The 17069-nt window shown below is 49.2% G+C and overlaps 2 protein-coding genes across 8 annotated transcripts; both read left to right on the top strand.

Moving 5' to 3' along the window:
* Positions 1 to 3320: 3320 nt before the first annotated feature.
* Positions 3321 to 12135, top strand: CLK2 (CDC like kinase 2). 7 transcript variants are annotated; one of them, XM_025287696.2, is made up of 14 exons: positions 3321 to 3477; positions 4312 to 4379; positions 5112 to 5281; positions 6026 to 6254; positions 6908 to 6995; positions 7349 to 7415; positions 7592 to 7708; positions 8510 to 8676; positions 9554 to 9648; positions 10271 to 10400; positions 10501 to 10583; positions 10747 to 10826; positions 11010 to 11100; positions 11602 to 12135. In XM_025287696.2, exons 3-14 carry the CDS (start codon positions 5112 to 5114, stop codon positions 11785 to 11787), a joined length of 1503 nt encoding a protein of 500 aa, XP_025143481.1. In that variant the 5' UTR covers positions 3321 to 3477; positions 4312 to 4379; the 3' UTR covers positions 11788 to 12135. The 7 variants fall into 7 exon arrangements, with proteins under 7 accessions (XP_025143481.1, XP_006060931.1, XP_006060933.1 ...); XM_006060869.3 differs by lacking the exon at positions 4312 to 4379 and having other exon boundaries at positions 3322 to 3477; XM_006060871.3 differs by lacking the exon at positions 4312 to 4379 and having other exon boundaries at positions 3322 to 3477; positions 6911 to 6995.
* A 144-nt stretch (positions 12136 to 12279) lies between these two features.
* SCAMP3 (secretory carrier membrane protein 3) lies at positions 12280 to 17019 on the top strand. The gene is made up of 9 exons (XM_006060868.4): positions 12280 to 12867; positions 13203 to 13280; positions 13920 to 14042; positions 14127 to 14247; positions 14724 to 14852; positions 15287 to 15446; positions 15556 to 15657; positions 16154 to 16271; positions 16567 to 17019. Exons 1-9 carry the CDS (start codon positions 12802 to 12804, stop codon positions 16711 to 16713), a joined length of 1044 nt encoding a protein of 347 aa, XP_006060930.1. The 5' UTR covers positions 12280 to 12801; the 3' UTR covers positions 16714 to 17019.
* The last annotated feature ends 50 nt before the right edge of the window (positions 17020 to 17069 follow it).

Raw genomic sequence — 17069 nt, forward strand, 5'->3', positions numbered from 1 at the left:
CTTCTTCATATTGCTCCCTCTAGTATTTAATTTCCAAACTCATCTGCCAGCCCTCACCAAGAGCAACTCTGCCAGTCACTGAGTGGACGCTGAGGATGAACATAAGGATGAACACAAAGTCCTGTCCATAAAGCCAGCGCTTGTCTATGCTTGCAGACAGGACAGGTAAATTACAGCGCTATGTGATGGAAAGGGCTGTAAATTCTCTTTTGGGGGGCGGGGCGCGTGCTGGGCAGCTTGCAGGATCTTGGTTCCCTGACCAGCGATTGAACCTGGGAGTGAAGGTGCAGAGTCCTAACCACTGGATTGGCAGGGAATTCCCTAAAAGTTCTTAAATATCTCAAATTCTTCCCCTTATCTCCACTTCTTATTGTCACTGCCTTATTTCAAGCGCTCAGAATTTGTTCGCATAGATTATTTCAGATGCCTCTTAAGGGGTCTCTAAACTCTCTCAGGGAAATTAGTTTTCCAGTCTGCCAAGAGTTACCTTCCTAAATCCAAATGTAGCTTTATTACTTGCTTAATGTCCTTCAAACTTCCCCATCTTCTGTGGGATTACAGTTAAACTCCTTAGAATGACATACAAGGCCCTGTAAAATCTGGACCTAGTTTTAACAACCTCTCTTCTGATAGTTCCTCTCTTGAAAGCCAGGACTCCAATTCTGTTTAAATGCTTCGTTTTGCTTTGTCTCTAGACCTTTGTATTTTCTCTGCCTGGTCTTCTCCAATTCGCTTTTCAACAGTTGGTTCAGATGTCATCTCCTCTAGGAAACCTAGACACGCATTTATAACTCTTTTTTTTCTCAAGCTAGGGTCTAGTCTACAGCTTTCCTACAGTGACCAGGGCACCACTGTTCATAACAGCTCTTGTCACAAGGCTGCCATTATTTTATGAACAGAAGGTCTTTCTCTTCCATTAGACTATGGAGCTCTGAAGAACAGGAGCCTTATACCTGACACAATGCTGAACACAAAGTGGACACTTAGTAAATAGTTGTTGAATGAATAAGGCAAAGTGTTCATGGAAGAGGAAGTGAACTACACTGCCTCCTCACCTCTTTATTATCCTTCCTCATCTATTTTAGGAACTTTTTCTAAACTATTTCTGGCCAACTGATGTAAGCACCATCTGATTATCTTCCATCCTGGCCCCCCTCTGATATTTCTTTACTTGAATATAGTTATTCTCAGGTTATTTTTTTCATTTCCCTTCAGTTCAGTTCAGTTCAGTCGCTCAGTTGTGTCCAACTCTTTGCGACCCCATGAATCGCAGCACGCCAGGCCTCTCTGTCCATCACCAACTCCCGGAGTTCACTCAAACTCATGTCCATCGAGTCGGTGATGCCATCCAGCCATCTCATCCTCTGTCATCCCCTTCTCCTCCTGCCCCCAATCCTTCCCAGCATCAGAGTCTTTTCCAATGAGTCAACTCTTTGCATGAGGGGGCCAAAGTATTGGAGTTTCAGCTTTAGCATCATTCCTTCCAAAGAACACCCAGGGCTGATCTCCTTTAGAATGGACTGGTTGGATTTCCTTGCAGTCCAAGGGACTCTCAAAAGTCTTCTCCAACACCACAGTTCAAAAGCACCAATTCTTTGGTGCTCAGCTTTCTTCACAGTCCAACACTCACATCCACACATGACCACTGGAAAAACCATAGCCTTGACTAGACGGACCTTTGTTGGCAAAGTAATGTCTCTGCTTTTGAATATGCTATCTAGGTTGGTCATAACTTTCCTTCCAAGGAGTAAGCGTCTTTTAATTTCATGGCTGCAGTACCCATCTGCAGTGATTTTGGAGCCCCCAAAAATAAAGTCTGACACTGTTTCCACTGTTTCCCATCTATTTCCCATGAAGTGATGGGACCAGATGCCATGATCTTCGTTTTCTGAATGTGGAGCTTTAAGCCAACTTTTTCACTCTCCTCTTTCACTTTCATCATTTCCCTTATTATTACTCAATTCCTCCTATAGCATCTTTAACTCACCTAGTTTTTCTCAACGCCTCCTTCTTTTTCTTTTTATTTTTTAATTCAGCAAATTTACACTTCTCATATATTATGTGTAAGTACATAACATAAAGTTCTCAAATTTTCCCTTCTTTGGCACTTGATTCTCCATCACTCCATTTTTCAAACCTTACCTCCACGGCGATGCCCCGCCCCTCTCCCAAAAGTGCATAGCTTTTGTTCAAGAGGAAAGGTGGGAGCCCTCTTTGCTGTGGTTAGGTTGTCGAACTGCTTTTTAAGAACTGAATATTTAGAGGCTATGCTGGAGAATCACACCACATCACAAGCCTCAAAAAGTTAGCAGAGTGGCGACATCCCGTAAACGACAAGCCCTTCTTTTCAACTTCAAACCTATCAATCCTAACAAAACAAGACACAGAAGTCTCATGAAATAGGTAAAAGATTGAGGAAAACTACGGAAGGACACCGCCTAAATTAAAAGACACTTACTCCTTGGAAGGAAAGTTATGACCAACCTAGATAGCATATTCAAAAGCAGAGACATTACTTTGCCAACAAAGGTCCGTCTAGTCAAGGCTATGGTTTTTCCAGTGGTCATGTATGGATGTGACAGTTGGACTATGTAGAAAGCTGAGGGCCAAAGAATTGATGCCTTTGAACTGTGGTGTTGGAGAAGACTCTTGAGAGTCCCTTGGACTGCAAGGAGATCCAACCAGTCCATTCTAAAGGAGATCAGTCCTGGGTGTTCATTGGAAGGACTGATGCTAAAGCTGAAACTCCAGTACTTTGGCCACCTCATGCGAAGAGTTGACTCATTGGAAAAGACTCTGATGCTGGGAGGGGTTGGGGGCAGGAGGAGAAGGGGACGACAGAGGATGAGATGGCTGGATGGCATCACTGACTCGATGGACGTGAGTTTGGGTGAACTCCGGGAGTTGGTGATGGACAGAGAGGCCTGGCGTGCTGCGATTCATGGGGTCGCAAAGAGTCGGAAACGACTGAGCGACTGAACTGAACGGAAGGACACTAGGTGGGGCAGCTCTGCCCGGTAATCCCCGGCGACTCTCTCCCCGCCCCATGAACTTCCGCCCCCAGCAGCTCCTCTACTCCAACGGGCCGACGGCAGCGAGCTACGCGAGGACGCGCAGGCGTGCGCGGCCCTGGGGGGGCGGAGCCCAGGGGTAGCTGGGAAGCGACGCAGGACGTGCGTACGTGCTCGCTCGCGGTGGCGGCGGCGGATCGGAGAGGCCAGAGCCGGAGACCGAGCTGGGATCGGGCCCCGGGCGGGGGCGGTGCGAGCGGCGCCAAGCGAATCCTGGGGGCGGGGACGGAGCCGGGGCGGGAGGGACTGGAGCGGAGCCCGGGAACTAGGCGGGAGGTCCCAGGGTCTCGGGTTGGGGGGGTGGAGCCGCACTTCGTCGCCGCGGGGGTGCCGGGACTCCGGCCGCAGTGCCGCCGCCATCACGGACTTCCTGTGGGACAAGCGCACGGGCCTCGCCGCCAGAACGGTGAGCGCGCGGGCTGGCGGGCCGCGGGGCCGCGCGGAAAGATGGCGGCGACCGTGGGGCGGGCGGAGAGAAGATTGGATTGGGGGCAAGGGCCCCGGACGAGATTAGGAGAGGGGCTGAAAAGCCCCATTCTAGAGCCCCATTTCTAGGGGCTGAAACCTGGAAAGTGGCAGAGGTGCAGTGTAGGAAGATGAGGTGGAAGGTCGACTTGCCTTAGATGTATTTTGGGAAGACCAGTAGGGAAGTTGGGAGAGATCAAAGTAGGAGAAGGAGTGATGAAGTGCGAATAGGAGTGGTTTCAGAGATGAGAAAGAGCAGAATATCAAAGTTGGACCAGAGAACAGTCGTGTCACTTGGAGGATATGGAGAGAGTTTGACTTCAGGAGTGAGTTCTGGATTTTCTAAGTGAGAAAGGGGAAAAAATAGATAAAAGAAGTTGAGAAAGGTTGTAGGCTGGAGATACTTGGGGGATGGGGAGAAGGAAAGCCTGTGAGGAACTTTGGTGGCAGTGTGTATGTGGTAAGATGACATTTGTGTGGCTGTGCTAAGCACAGTTGGATTACCTGGGAGAATAGTGTGTTTGCATCTTCTTGGTTGTCTTAAGCACTATTGGGCCGAGAATGAATCGAATGCCACCCTCCTCCTCAATTTGAGAAGTAGCTCAAAATGGGAACCAGATGTTGGAGCCTCTTAAGCCTTTTCCGCACCTAATGCTGAAAAACCCCCACCCACCCAACAAGACTTCTGTCCCCCCTATCTTTGGATCTATCTCATTCTGTCCTAGTCTCATCTTCCCTGATTTTGACTGACTTCTCTCTGATTCTTTCCTTGAAGGAAAAAAAGAGTTTGTGCATCATGCCATTTCAATCCAATCACTGAAAGGTGGCCAACTTAATTTTCTGGTACTGATATTAATTAAACATCAGTTATTCTGTACTTAGTAAGCACAAAAGCGGGGAGGCTGGATGAGAAGCTGACTGCAGCCTGGAGCCTCCTGTATTGTATTAAGACTATGGGAGATTTGGCCAGTGATGTGAGAAATGATTGAGATAGTTCAAAGGGCCAAACCCAGATTCCTGAAACTTACTTATATTTGGTTTACACAACTATACCTGGAAACCTGGGAAACTGGATTCCTGCCCTCAGGACATGGATGGCCTATTTGGGGAGATAATCTACACTTTGAGTAATTGTAAAACATTTGTGATAATATTGTATAGTAAATCATCATTCTCTTTGAGTTGTGAGGAACTCAGAATGCTACAGATCTACCCTAGATAACAGCCAAGGATGAATTGTTGCAGTCTTCGTGAGTTGCACAGTCTCACCTGTAACGAGCTGTGGCCCAGACCGGAGTGTCATCATGAGACCCTGTTTGAGGAAAATCAGAACAGAGCAATGAGCTGAGTAGGAGGAAGATTCCTAAAGTTTTCAACCAGAGTTAGTATACTACTCTATCAAGGAGAAATTGTAAGCCCAGAGGAAGACTGAGGAGTTGTGAGTGGTTTAAAAAAAAAAAAAAAAGTTGGAATTGAAGAGCAGAAAACAGCATTTCTAGGGCAGCCAGTCCTTGGAGGGGATTTCTGAAAACTCAGATTCTGCCCCTACTATTTCTCCTTTCCCTTTCCTTACAGATGCCTCATCCTCGAAGGTACCACTCTTCAGAGAGAGGCAGCAGGGGGAGTTACCATGAGCATTATCGGAGCCGAAAGCATAAGCGACGAAGAAGCCGCTCCTGGTCAAGCAGCAGTGACCGTACGCGGCGGCGCCGACGGGAAGACAGTTACCATGTCCGTTCCCGGAGGTGAGGGTTCAGGAAGAAAAACTCAAATTAGACCCACTCACTTATTTGTTTATTCAACAAAGATTTATCAGTTTCAACCTAAGTAGCTAATATTACGTGATGCTTAACCCACTTACACTGTGGTGTTAAGAATGTTATCGTAGAGGAAGTATGTTTGAAAGGGGCTAAGGAAGCCTCCAGCAGGTTTGATTGCAGTGGGGCAAGATGTATAGATCAGGGAAAACTTCCCAGAGAACGTGGCATCTAAGCTTGTCTGAATGACAAGAGAAGTGTTGTAGGCAAAGGGAAAGCAAATGCAAAGGACTAGGAACTTGAGATGACTTATCAGTTAATAGATAAAACAGAGTTAGATCTCCATGGTTTTAATAAGTCAGCCGCATGTTCAGTGGGATGGATGGGTTAAGGATGGTTCGGAGCAAAGCTGCGTGTCAGTCAGAAATGGCTTGAGAAAGAAACAGCTCTTCATGCCATTACATCTCTGGAGGGGAGGAGGAGGCCCTCAGGAGGAGTTGTCCCGCAGATGTCTTTTTAGAGGTTATGGTGATGTGCAGATGCGGGGATCATCCTCTGTGCTTAGTTACTTCACTGCCCTGGCTCTTGTTCCTCTCAGAGTGGCTTGAGTGTGTGAGAACTACTTTTCTCACGGTACTCCTTTTCCTCAGTGAGGGGGGACCTTGTTAAATGGTATGGCAAGGACTGTGACCTGAACAGATGCAGCTAATTAGGGTGTGTGTTGTCCAACAGCAGCTATGACGATCGTTCATCCGATCGGAGGGCGTATGACCGGCGATACTGTGGCAGCTACAGGCGCAACGACTACAGCCGAGAGCGGGGAGAAGCCTACTATGACACAGACTACCGGCATTCCTACGAGTACCACCGGGAGAACAGCAGTTACCGCAGTCAGCGCAGCAGCCGTAGGAAGCACCGACGGCGGAGGCGGCGCAGCCGGACATTCAGCCGTTCGTCTTCGGTGAGTGCTAGCCCAGGCCCTTCCTCTCCCCACTCTTCTTCAGCCCTCTGGGACCCGGTAAGTGAGGAACATTGGGGCATGAACACTGAGGTGCTCGCTTGGAAGCTCTCCAGCTCTTGGAGGGCGCTGAATCTGCTTCAGAGGTGAATGGGCACAGAGCATTTGTGAATCCCCGTGCCCTCCCTGGCATGCTGGGCTTATTGTGTTGGGAGCAGCTCTTCCACCCCCCAGAGGCCTCCATTTTCTAATGGGGACCTTGCTTTTGAACAGCCTTTTTCCCCCAAGCCCTGGACTCTGGCCCCCTCAGCAGGTGGGCTTGGGTGGGAGCAAGGGGAGACCTGTGCCTGCCTGGAAGGGCACCGTGTAGAGCATGGGGTTGTGGGTGACATTGGCAACAACACCACTTCTCCGCTCTGCCCGTGCCTCTCCCCGTTCCCATTTTGGGTTTGGGGACTTGGGATTGCGCGCCGCTCTCTCTTCTCACCCCGATCCGCCTTACTGCATCTGACGTGTTCCCTTCCACTGTCCCCCATCATTGTCTGTCCCCCCTGGCTGGGCGCCTGTGACCGGTGACCCCTCCACCACCCACCCCGCCTCCCTCCGGCCCCCGCTCCGACACCTGGCTTGCTCCGACCCCCCCCGCCCCCCGACAGCAGCACAGCAGCCGGAGAGCCAAGAGTGTAGAGGACGACGCTGAGGGCCACCTCATCTACCACGTCGGGGACTGGCTACAAGAGCGATGTACAAGCCAAATCGTAACAATCCTATAGCCTGTAATGGTCCCATAGCCATCCTAACGTCCTGAGCCAACCCAAGCCACAGCCTCTTTTGCCTTTTCTCAGTGGTGTTGTTTATCTGGGTGGTTTGAGTTGCTGTTGAGAATTGACCTCTGCTGTCCACTCCCAGCTCTCATGGCCCCTGGGTTAAAGGTGGTGGGAATCACGCAGGGGTTTTCTTCCCCTGTGACCATCTGTATCTGTTCCCCCTTCCTTCATCTCCTCACCCCAGATTGCTGTGCCCTTTTTTCTTCAAACTGAACTCATTCTCCACCCTTTCTTCCCCCCTTCTCCCCCACCCTGCTTTTTTCATTTCAGATGAAATTGTAAGCACCTTGGGAGAGGGGACCTTTGGCCGAGTTGTACAGTGTGTTGACCATCGCAGGTAAATGTCAGCCCATTCCAGACTCCACACCTGCTAGCCATAAAGAGGTAGTGAGGGTTATCTGGGGCTTTTTTTGGTTAATGAGCCAAAGATAGGATTTCTTAATCCCCAGGCAGCCCTGTTCATTCTTAGATATTCTTGAGATTCCAGCAAAAGCCTTTCCTGCCATCCTGTAGGGGTGGGGCTCGGGTTGCCCTGAAGATCATTAAAAATGTGGAAAAGTACAAGGAAGCAGCTCGACTAGAAATCAATGTGCTGGAGAAAATCAATGAGAAGGACCCTGACAACAAGAAGTAAGCAGTGCTGGAATATGTGGGGCGTCTGAGAGGCTACACCTCAAGACGGGAAAACCTTCCCAACATGGACTAGACAGGCAGAGGAGTTGTAGACTGTCTCATCTTCTGTTCATCATCGTAGAGTAGTAGGACATTACTGTTACTGAAAGGAAGGAAGGAGGGGCAGGAAGGGAGGGTCTGTGACATTCTGTAATCCATTCCCCTTGTTTTGAGGGCAGTTAGATTGCTCTGCAGTTGAACTCCAACTCAGGATGACCTTTGTAGGAATGTGCCCTGGAAATGGCCCTAAGACTGAGAATCAACATTTTTCATCAAAAAAGTACTTTAGCTTTTAATAGAACTACGCTGATGAAGTTGCAGGTGTTTATGTATAGTCTTTCTGTTCACACACGTTGCATAATGTAAAATTTAATACGAGTATTACTGAAAGACATAAGTAGGTGTAAACATGGGCCCAGAGATGGCTGATGGTGAGTGAATTTCAAGAGCGGGAGCTGGGGTCATGTTGACGGAGTGGCAGTTTGACAATTCAGGGTCCACACTGGAGCCTGGCACTCAGCAGCTCCTATTTAACTGTTTGAGATGTTGCAGGAAAATGGTTTGAAGTTTGTCAAGTAGTACTTCTCTTCCTGGGTCTGCCAGAAAGGCCATTCTGAGTTGAACTGAATTTTCTTGGTGATAATAGCTGGCATGTTTTTATCCAAGTATGTGCAATCAGCAGCAGTAGTCCTTCTTTGTTGGAGGGGTGGTGGACAGATGGGAGCTCATCAGACATCCCCCTTCCATCTCTTTTCCCAGCCTCTGTGTCCAGATGTTTGACTGGTTTGACTACCATGGCCACATGTGTATCTCCTTTGAGCTTCTGGGCCTTAGCACCTTCGATTTCCTCAAAGACAACAACTACCTGCCCTACCCCATCCACCAAGTGCGCCACATGGCCTTCCAGCTGTGCCAGGCCGTCAAGTGTGAGTGGGGTGGGCCAAGGCGGACTTGGGGCAGCCCCTTCCTCCCCTGGACCTCTCCGGTCTCAGTTGTACACTGGTGAAGCCCCTAAACAGTCGACTCGATATCTGCAGTCCTTCTATCCTGTCGAGTTGGCGTCTCTTCCTCTTCTGACTTAAGTTCTTCACTGCTGTCATCACTGATGGCTTCTCCTCCACATCCAACCTAGCAGGAGCTAGAAAGGAAAGCATTCGAAGTCAGAGCTCTTAATTACCTCTCTTTTTCTTGGCTCCCCTTCTTTGGGAAAGTAAGTCAGGCACTAAGCACAAGGAGACAGAAAGAGTCCTCGAGCTAGAGGTTTGCATTCATCTAGAGTTGAGGTGCCCTCTGCTCTCAGCAAGCCACCTGGGAGCAGGGGGTAGCCAAGGCTCCAGGTTGAGAATTCAGACTAGTACATATATCCTCCTCAGTCATCAGAATAATACAGTTTCACAGAAGTAAATTCACAGGAGTCAGATAGACACACATTAAAGCACAAAGATACAACTCATAGGGATTTCTGTGATAGTCCACTGGTTAAGACTCCACGCTCTGTTGCAGGGTTCAACCGTTGGTTAGGGAACTAAGATCCCTGCATATCACGAGGTATGACCAGGGGACGGAAAAAACCATAGCAAACCATCTTTATACATTGGCTGAAAAATATATATATAACTTATGTTAATAAGCGTAGAGTTTGTTAGACTAGGCATTTCATTTGGAAGTAGAGCAGAAAGCAGCCAAGTGCTTCCGGACCTGCCTCCTCACCAGCTTTGAGCTAGGTGACCAAGCTTGGGGTCAGCTGGTAGTAGGTAGTTCTGGCCACCTGGACCAACCCTGACCTGGCCTCCTCCTCTGCAGTCCTCCATGATAACAAGCTGACACATACGGACCTCAAGCCTGAAAATATTCTGTTTGTGAATTCGGACTACGAGCTCACCTACAACCTAGAGAAGGTAAGGTGGACAGGGTCTGTCCCTTGGCCAGTGCGCTCAGGTGGCCATTGCCACTTTGCCTTTCTCTTGGCCCTTTTTGTCCTCCCTTTTACTTTTTTCTCCCACACTTTCTGCTCTGGCTCTGAAAAAAATGGAATACCAAAATAGATGGAAAGGGAGAGATTTAAGATTTAGATTCAAAGAGAATTTGGAAGCAGAACTTCAGTTAACTTTCCTGTATAATGAAAATGCTTACAAGGTTCTTGGTTTGGTTTCTTTTCTGTAAGGAAAGCTCAGCTCTGTTGACTAACTGGAGATCAAGGGGTTCTCAGCTAAGGAAGCTATTCCTCACTTTGCTATCTGCTATATATTATCGAAAAACTGTATACCAGTCACTTAGGTATACTCTTCAGATGCATGCTATTCTATAGTTACTCCTAAATCCTCTTTCTCCCCCATTCCTAAAGTAATCTGATGGATATGGGGGAGGCTGTAAAAGCAGAAGACGTGTGGGAGCAGGCAGGAGGTCAGAGTTGGTTTTTTAAGGCTCAGAAGCACTTTAGAGAATAGCAGCAGAATCTTGGTCTGTTTTTTCTCTCAGTCTCGGTGCAGAGGTTCATGTTTTTCCTGCTTTGCCTCCTAGAAGCGGGATGAGCGCAGTGTGAAGAGCACAGCTGTGCGGGTAGTAGACTTTGGCAGTGCCACCTTCGACCATGAGCACCATAGTACCATTGTCTCCACCCGCCATTATCGAGCGCCAGAGGTCATTCTTGGTAAGAGGGGGAAGGACAAGATTGTCCAAGTATGTGAGGTGGTATGGTGGTGAGGGGGGCCCCGAGCCTCATAATACCTTTCCTTCCCATCCTTACCTAGAGTTGGGCTGGTCTCAGCCTTGTGATGTGTGGAGTATAGGCTGTATCATCTTCGAATACTATGTTGGCTTCACCCTCTTCCAAGTAAGTGGTTGGGTGTCTTATGAGACCACCAGGCATTCTTCTACCTGATTTCCTTCTCTGCTGAGAACCTGCCTGTTCATTCCTCCACATTGCTTAGCTTCCTAGCAGCTAGACCCCAGCATCCCTTCTCAGTCCCTTGCTCAGTTCTGTCTTTGTTTCCCAGACCCATGACAACAGAGAGCATCTAGCCATGATGGAAAGGATCTTGGGTCCCATCCCTTCCCGGATGATCCGAAAGACAAGGTGAACCTGGAGTGGGAGGAATGTAACCCTTCTCCTTTTCTCGCCACAGAATTGGTCTCTATCACATTTTCTTGTCTTCAACACCTGCCTTGCCCTCAGCTACTTTCAGATGGGAGAATAAGGGAAATTAATCCCATAACAAGAGGAACCTCCTGATTCCTTAACTTCCCCCTTCCCCTCTAGGAAGCAGAAATATTTTTATCGGGGTCGCCTGGATTGGGATGAGAACACATCAGCTGGGCGCTACGTTCGAGAAAACTGCAAACCACTTCGGGTGAGCCGGACTGGGAGTGAATAGTGCCCACCACCCAGAGGTCCCTTTCTTCTTAAGGTGTTTTGCCCCTGGAATGCATTTCACAAGCAAAGAGTTAGTAAACAAGGGGAGGAAAACTGAAAGAAGACATCTTTTGTTGATAGGAGAGAAAGGGAGTGGTTTTATGGAAGGAATGAGGTTAGACAGCCATTTATTTCTTGAGCCAACCAGAGAAAATAAACTGCCTTTGAAGAGCTTACATTTTATTGAGCTAAAGAAGATTCATGAAGTTGTCAAGGATAAAAATAAGTAGAACTTTCAGAGAGTATGAAGGAATAATTGTGCTAGTGGGAAGGCAGGTTGAGCTGTAGCATCAGAAATGGCCCTGGTGTGGTCCTAGTCAAGTAGCATCATATGGTCACGAGCAGAGCCTTGGTCCTTCAGGATTGAAAGCTAGGGCCTTGAAGAAGGCAGGGCTTACAAGGCACCATGCCTCACCTTTTTCCTGCCCTCCACCACCAGCGGTATTTGACCTCAGAGGCAGAGGAACACCACCAGCTCTTCGATCTGATTGAAAGCATGCTAGAGTATGAACCTGCCAAGCGGCTGACCTTGGGCGAAGCCCTTCAACACCCTTTCTTCGCCCGCCTTCGGGCTGAGCCACCTAACGCCAAGTTGTGGGACTCCAGTCGAGATATCAGTCGGTGACGATCTGTCCCTGGGCACCCCTGTGTCTCTTAACAGCAGTGGGTGTCCAGTCCAGGACACTGGTGCTTTTTTATACAAGAGAACAGAGCCAGAGCTCACTCCTTCCTCCTGGCTCCCTATGTACCTGTGAATATGTGAAATAGTGTAAATATGAAAGAACTTGTACCACCGCTTCAACCCTTGCCTTGTACATAATGCTATTCCATCTCACACTCTTCCCACCCTCACCTGCCCCTTCAACAGCTGAGTTGGATCTGGGCAGAATGAGGTAACCAGAAGGCATCTACACCATGTTTTATAAGGAATTTTGTACAGTCTTTGTGAAATAAAATGATGTGCTTCACCCGACCCCCATCCCTGGAGTTTGAGGTTTGGAGGTGCTGGGGTGGTGGGATGATTAGATTTGCAACGAAGGGAGTCCCATCTTACCCTTCAAAATTAACCTCAGGCTACCAGTTTATCTGAGCGATGGGTGGGTAACATTTGACTGTAAGAAAGGGTTGTAAAGTTAGCACATATTTGATCTGGAATAATGAGGTTTGGGAAAGAGGTTCGGTTAGTATAGCTGGGCCCCAGGGTAGGGTCAGAAATGCAGATAAAAAACTTCCTGAACTGGGCTCCTGGGATACCGCCACCACCGGTCAGAGGACTCCTTATCATACTTCTCTTTCGAAGGCTAGGACGGATCGCGATTCTAACGCGAGGCCTACTGGGATGTGTAGTTCGTTAATCGAAGGAAGTTACGTGGGGAAGGGGCGGTACTTGGCTACTGAGACCGAGTTAGAGGTGTCACGTGGGGCACTTCCTTCTTTTCCTTTATTCGAGACGCAGGCGCAACTCGCTGCTGCTGCGGGGATCCTTGTGACCCTTCCGGTCGGTACAACCAATCCGTGCACAGGGAAGCGGGGCGGACCGAGAAGAGCGGAGCGGAGGGAGCTCTGAGAGCCGCTGCCGCCGCCACTGCCGCGGCAGGGGCGTGGAGAGCAGGGGGCGGCCCAAGCCGAAGTTGCAAACATGGCTCAAAGCAGAGACGGTGGAAACCCCTTCGCCGAGCCCGGCGAGCTTGACAACCCCTTTCAGGTGACTTGCGCCGGCCCCTTTTAGGCGGCTGGGGTGGTTTCTCGGTTCTAGAGGGTCGGGCTAACTTGTATTCCTGTTCGTGACATTTGATCCGAGGAAGGGCCGCCACGTGGGTGTGACGACGACTCCAAACCAGTGAGCATCCTTGGGGGGCGGGCCCTGCCCCTTAAGGCGCTGGTACTGGTAGTGTGGGGTGAAAGGTTGGGGGCAGATACATTGGGACAAGAGCGTGGCCCAAAGCTGCAGTTCTTGGAGCCACAGCAATTGAGAAGAGGCCCCTATGAGTTCCCGCAGAGGCACCAGGTGCCAACTGAGCCGCAGTTCTCTGCCCACAGGACCCAGCTGTGATCCAGCATCGACCCAGCACGCACTATGCTACTCTTGACGTCTACAACCCTTTTGAGACCCGGGAGGTGAGATTCTGGAGAGCACAGGAAGCCCGGGAAGGGTAGGGTATGCCAACAAGGCCACTGTGTTGAGGTCCAGGGGACTTTTCTGCACGCAAAAGAAGGAAGAAGCACCGTGATCTTGGCTCCCTAGAAGAGGCCAGTCTGCCATGGGATGCCTAACCCATCTAAAGACATCACGGCCAGAGATCTCAGTTTGAGCTCTAAATGTCAGTCTTGGGATTACCTGGATTCTATCAGGGCCTGATGAAGAGACCCTGTCTGGGGAGGCTTTTTTAAAGATGAAAAGGGATGGGCTTGGTTGGAGTTGAGGAAACAGTATGCTTAGGTACACAATTAGAAAGCAAGGGATGAAGAAGACTAGACCTGGTTGTCTCACTGGAATAGAAAAATGTAAGAGTTTTTTAAAAAGTTTAAGGAGGTTTATTTCGTAGATGAGTGCTTTGAATCTTGGCTAAGGAACTTGATGTGAGGGTAGCTGCAAGTTATTAGTTCTATGATATAAACACAATAGCTTTCTAATAACTGGGGGAAGGGCTGCCACTTTAGGTAATGAGTTTTAGGTCTAAAGGTATTCAAGTAGACTCTAGCCTTCTGTGTTATGAGGGACTAGATGATGCTTAAGGTCTTTTCCAAACTCAACAGCCACCACCAAGCTATGAGCCTCCTGCCCCTGTTCCGATAGCTCCACCCTCAGCTCCACCCTTGCAGTCCTCAAGAAAACTCAGCCCCACAGAACCCAAGAACTATGGCTCCTACAGCACCCAGGTAGGAGGGCCTATAGGTACAGGTATGGGGAGAGGGCATCCCTGAGGTTCAGGACTCACATCTCCGGCTGCTCTTACTGGGCAGGCTTCAACTGCAGCAGCCACAGCTGAGCTGCTAAAGAAACAGGAGGAGCTCAACCGAAAGGCAGAGGAGTTGGACCGAAGGGAGCGAGAACTCCAGCATGCTGCCCTGGGCAGCACAGCTAGTAAGTGGATCCTTGATGGGGTTGTGGAGGGCATCTGACAGCTTTGAAGTCTCAAAAAAAGGAGCTCAGAGCATGGGCACTGGAGCCAGATTGCAGAGTTTGAATTTGGGTGCAGTGGCTTATTAAGGATGAGCTCTTAGGCAAGTTACTTAATCTTGAGTGCCTCAGGTTCCTTACTTGTAAAATGAGAATAATGTTGGTACCTGTTTAACAGGATTGTTGTGAGGTTAAACAAAGTTATATAGATAACTATATAGTTATATAGATGCCCAAATCCTGGGCATAGTGGTTAGAAGTTATAAGCCATAGTAAACAAAAGTCATAATAAACACTACTAATATAATTTTCCCTATTTGCCCTTGTCTTCTTGAACTCTTGAATTGGAAATAGAAAATCCAGGGGTAAAAGGAAGGGGGAGTGATTTGTTGGTCTCTGTCTCACTAGTGGGACCCTCCTGCTCTTTTTGTGCCTTACAGCTCGACAGAACAATTGGCCCCCTCTACCTTCTTTTTGCCCAGTTCAGCCCTGCTTTTTCCAGGACATCTCCATGGAGATCCCCCAAGAATTTCAGAAGACAGTATCCACCATGTACTACCTCTGGATGTGTGAGTAGTCAGAAACCTTTTTGAAGGAAAAGTATAGGCAGTAAGTTGTACATCATTCCTTTTCCTGGAGCTCACTCGCCCAGAACTAGATACTTTGAATGAAGTATCATTGAAGGCTCATTTCTCTGGCATTTTCCGGATTACTCCTTTTACAGTACTCAGAACTTATTCTCCAGTCTTCTAGCAAATGTACGTTCTTGCTCTCTCCCCCTTCTCCTTGTCCATATGCATAAATGTATTCTGGATCCTTTTAAAAGTTTGCAAACAGGATGACACATAGTTGAGATTTGCTGGTTGTCTCCCCTGTTGAGGATCCTCTGAAGGTGGAAGCTGCTTTCCTTTCCCTACTCTGCTGCATTCGGTGAGGGTTGTGGGGTGGGTTTCTCGGAGAAGGAGCTCTCACTGACCCATCATCCTGTACCTCTGACCCTTAGGCAGCACTCTGGCTCTTCTTTTGAATTTTCTTGCCTGCCTGGCCAGCTTCTGTGTGGAGACCAGCAATGGCTCAGGCTTTGGGCTCTCTATCCTCTGGATCCTCCTCTTCACTCCCTGCTCCTTTGTCTGCTGGTATCGCCCCATGTACAAGGCTTTCCGGTAAGAAGGGGCAGTGGGGATGATGGCAGGGAGGGGACTTGGAGGGGCCCCTTTCTGCTCCTACAACCCTGATTCTTTGCCTACACTTCCCATTTTTTTCTCTTTGCAGGAGTGACAGTTCATTCAATTTCTTCGTTTTCTTCTTCATTTTCTTCGTCCAGGATGTTCTGTTTGTCCTCCAGGCCATTGGCATCCCAGGTTGGGGGTTCAGGTCTGTGAGACTGCCATTTACGCTAACCCCTTCCTCCCACTCCTTTTGATCAAGTCAGCATTGGGTACTGGAGTTGTTCAGAAAAAGGAACTGTGGTTTTAATCCTTGGGAGATGCTGGTTTAATAGGGGTACAGGACACCCTCCATGATAGAGAGCCCAGACAGTACTGTCAACAGACAGATTAAGGGAAAGCTGGCTGGACATGCTCAGTCTGAGGAGGCTTCCTGGAGGAGGCATGTTTACACATGTTGAAGAGGAAGCATCCTCAACAGAAAGGTCTGTTTGGAGTGAGGATGTCTGGAAGAGCTTGGAGAGCTAGGATGGTTCAGAAGCTGAGATTAAACTAGTTTGGGACTGTAGTGCATGGCAAGCTGCCAGGCCCACAGGGAAACGGCCCCTGGTTTGATGAAGACGGGACCAGTGGAGAAGCTGGAAGGACTGGGACCTAACTGTGAGCAGTTCTCCTCACTTCCGTGTATTTTCTCCTCCTCACAGTGGCTGGATCTCTGCCCTGGTGGTGCTGAAGGTCAACACAGCTGTAGCTGTACTCATGCTGCTGGTTGCCCTGTTCTTCACTGGCATTGCTGTGCTGGGAATTGTTATGCTGAAGCGGGTGAGGGGCTGTAGGTGGGGCCTGGAGAGTGATATCATGTGTCCCTGGGGACTTGACTGGAACATTCAGGAGCAACTGGGGAGGGCCAGGCAGATGGAAGGATTCTCAGCTAATGGACCTGAGCGGCGGAGGGCGGGGGTGGGGGGTTGTAGGGGTAGGTGTGCGTGTGTGTTGGTAGGGAGCCAGGAAGGAAAAGCTAGAGCTACAGGCTGGTGAGTGGTCCTGATGGTATTAGATTGGAGTGGGATTAACAGTGGCTGGAACATGCTGTAAAGTCTGTGCTTTCTACTTGCAGATCCACTCTTTGTATCGCCGCACAGGTGCCAGCTTTCAGAAGGCCCAGCAAGAGTTTGCAGCTGGTGTCTTCTCCAACCCTGCGGTGCGAACCGCAGCTGCCAATGCAGCCGCTGGGGCTGCAGAAAATGCCTTCCGGGCCCCGTGACCCCTAACTGGGATGCCCTGGCCCTTCCACTGAGGGAGGCGACTAGCCCCCATCCCTGAGGTCTCTGGGACTTTGAGACATCACTGTTTGATGTCTCCACTATAGTACCCCCAATCATACAGCCATGACTGCTGAACCTGACTTAAGGGTGTGGGGAGCCCACCGTGACCCAGTCACTGCTTCCCTCCCACCCCTCGATCAGGCCACACTGCTGCCACAACTACACACCCGACCCGCTTCCCTCTGCTGTGCCAAGGCTGTTGCTTCGGTTATTTAAATAAAAAGAAAATGGAACTGGAACACAAATCCCCGTTTCTGGAATTTTAATGGGAACTAGGTCTTACAGAGTCGGGCAC

Source organism: Bubalus bubalis, chromosome 6 (assembly GCF_019923935.1).
Source record: "Bubalus bubalis isolate 160015118507 breed Murrah chromosome 6, NDDB_SH_1, whole genome shotgun sequence".
Taxonomy (NCBI): domain Eukaryota; kingdom Metazoa; phylum Chordata; class Mammalia; order Artiodactyla; family Bovidae; genus Bubalus; species Bubalus bubalis.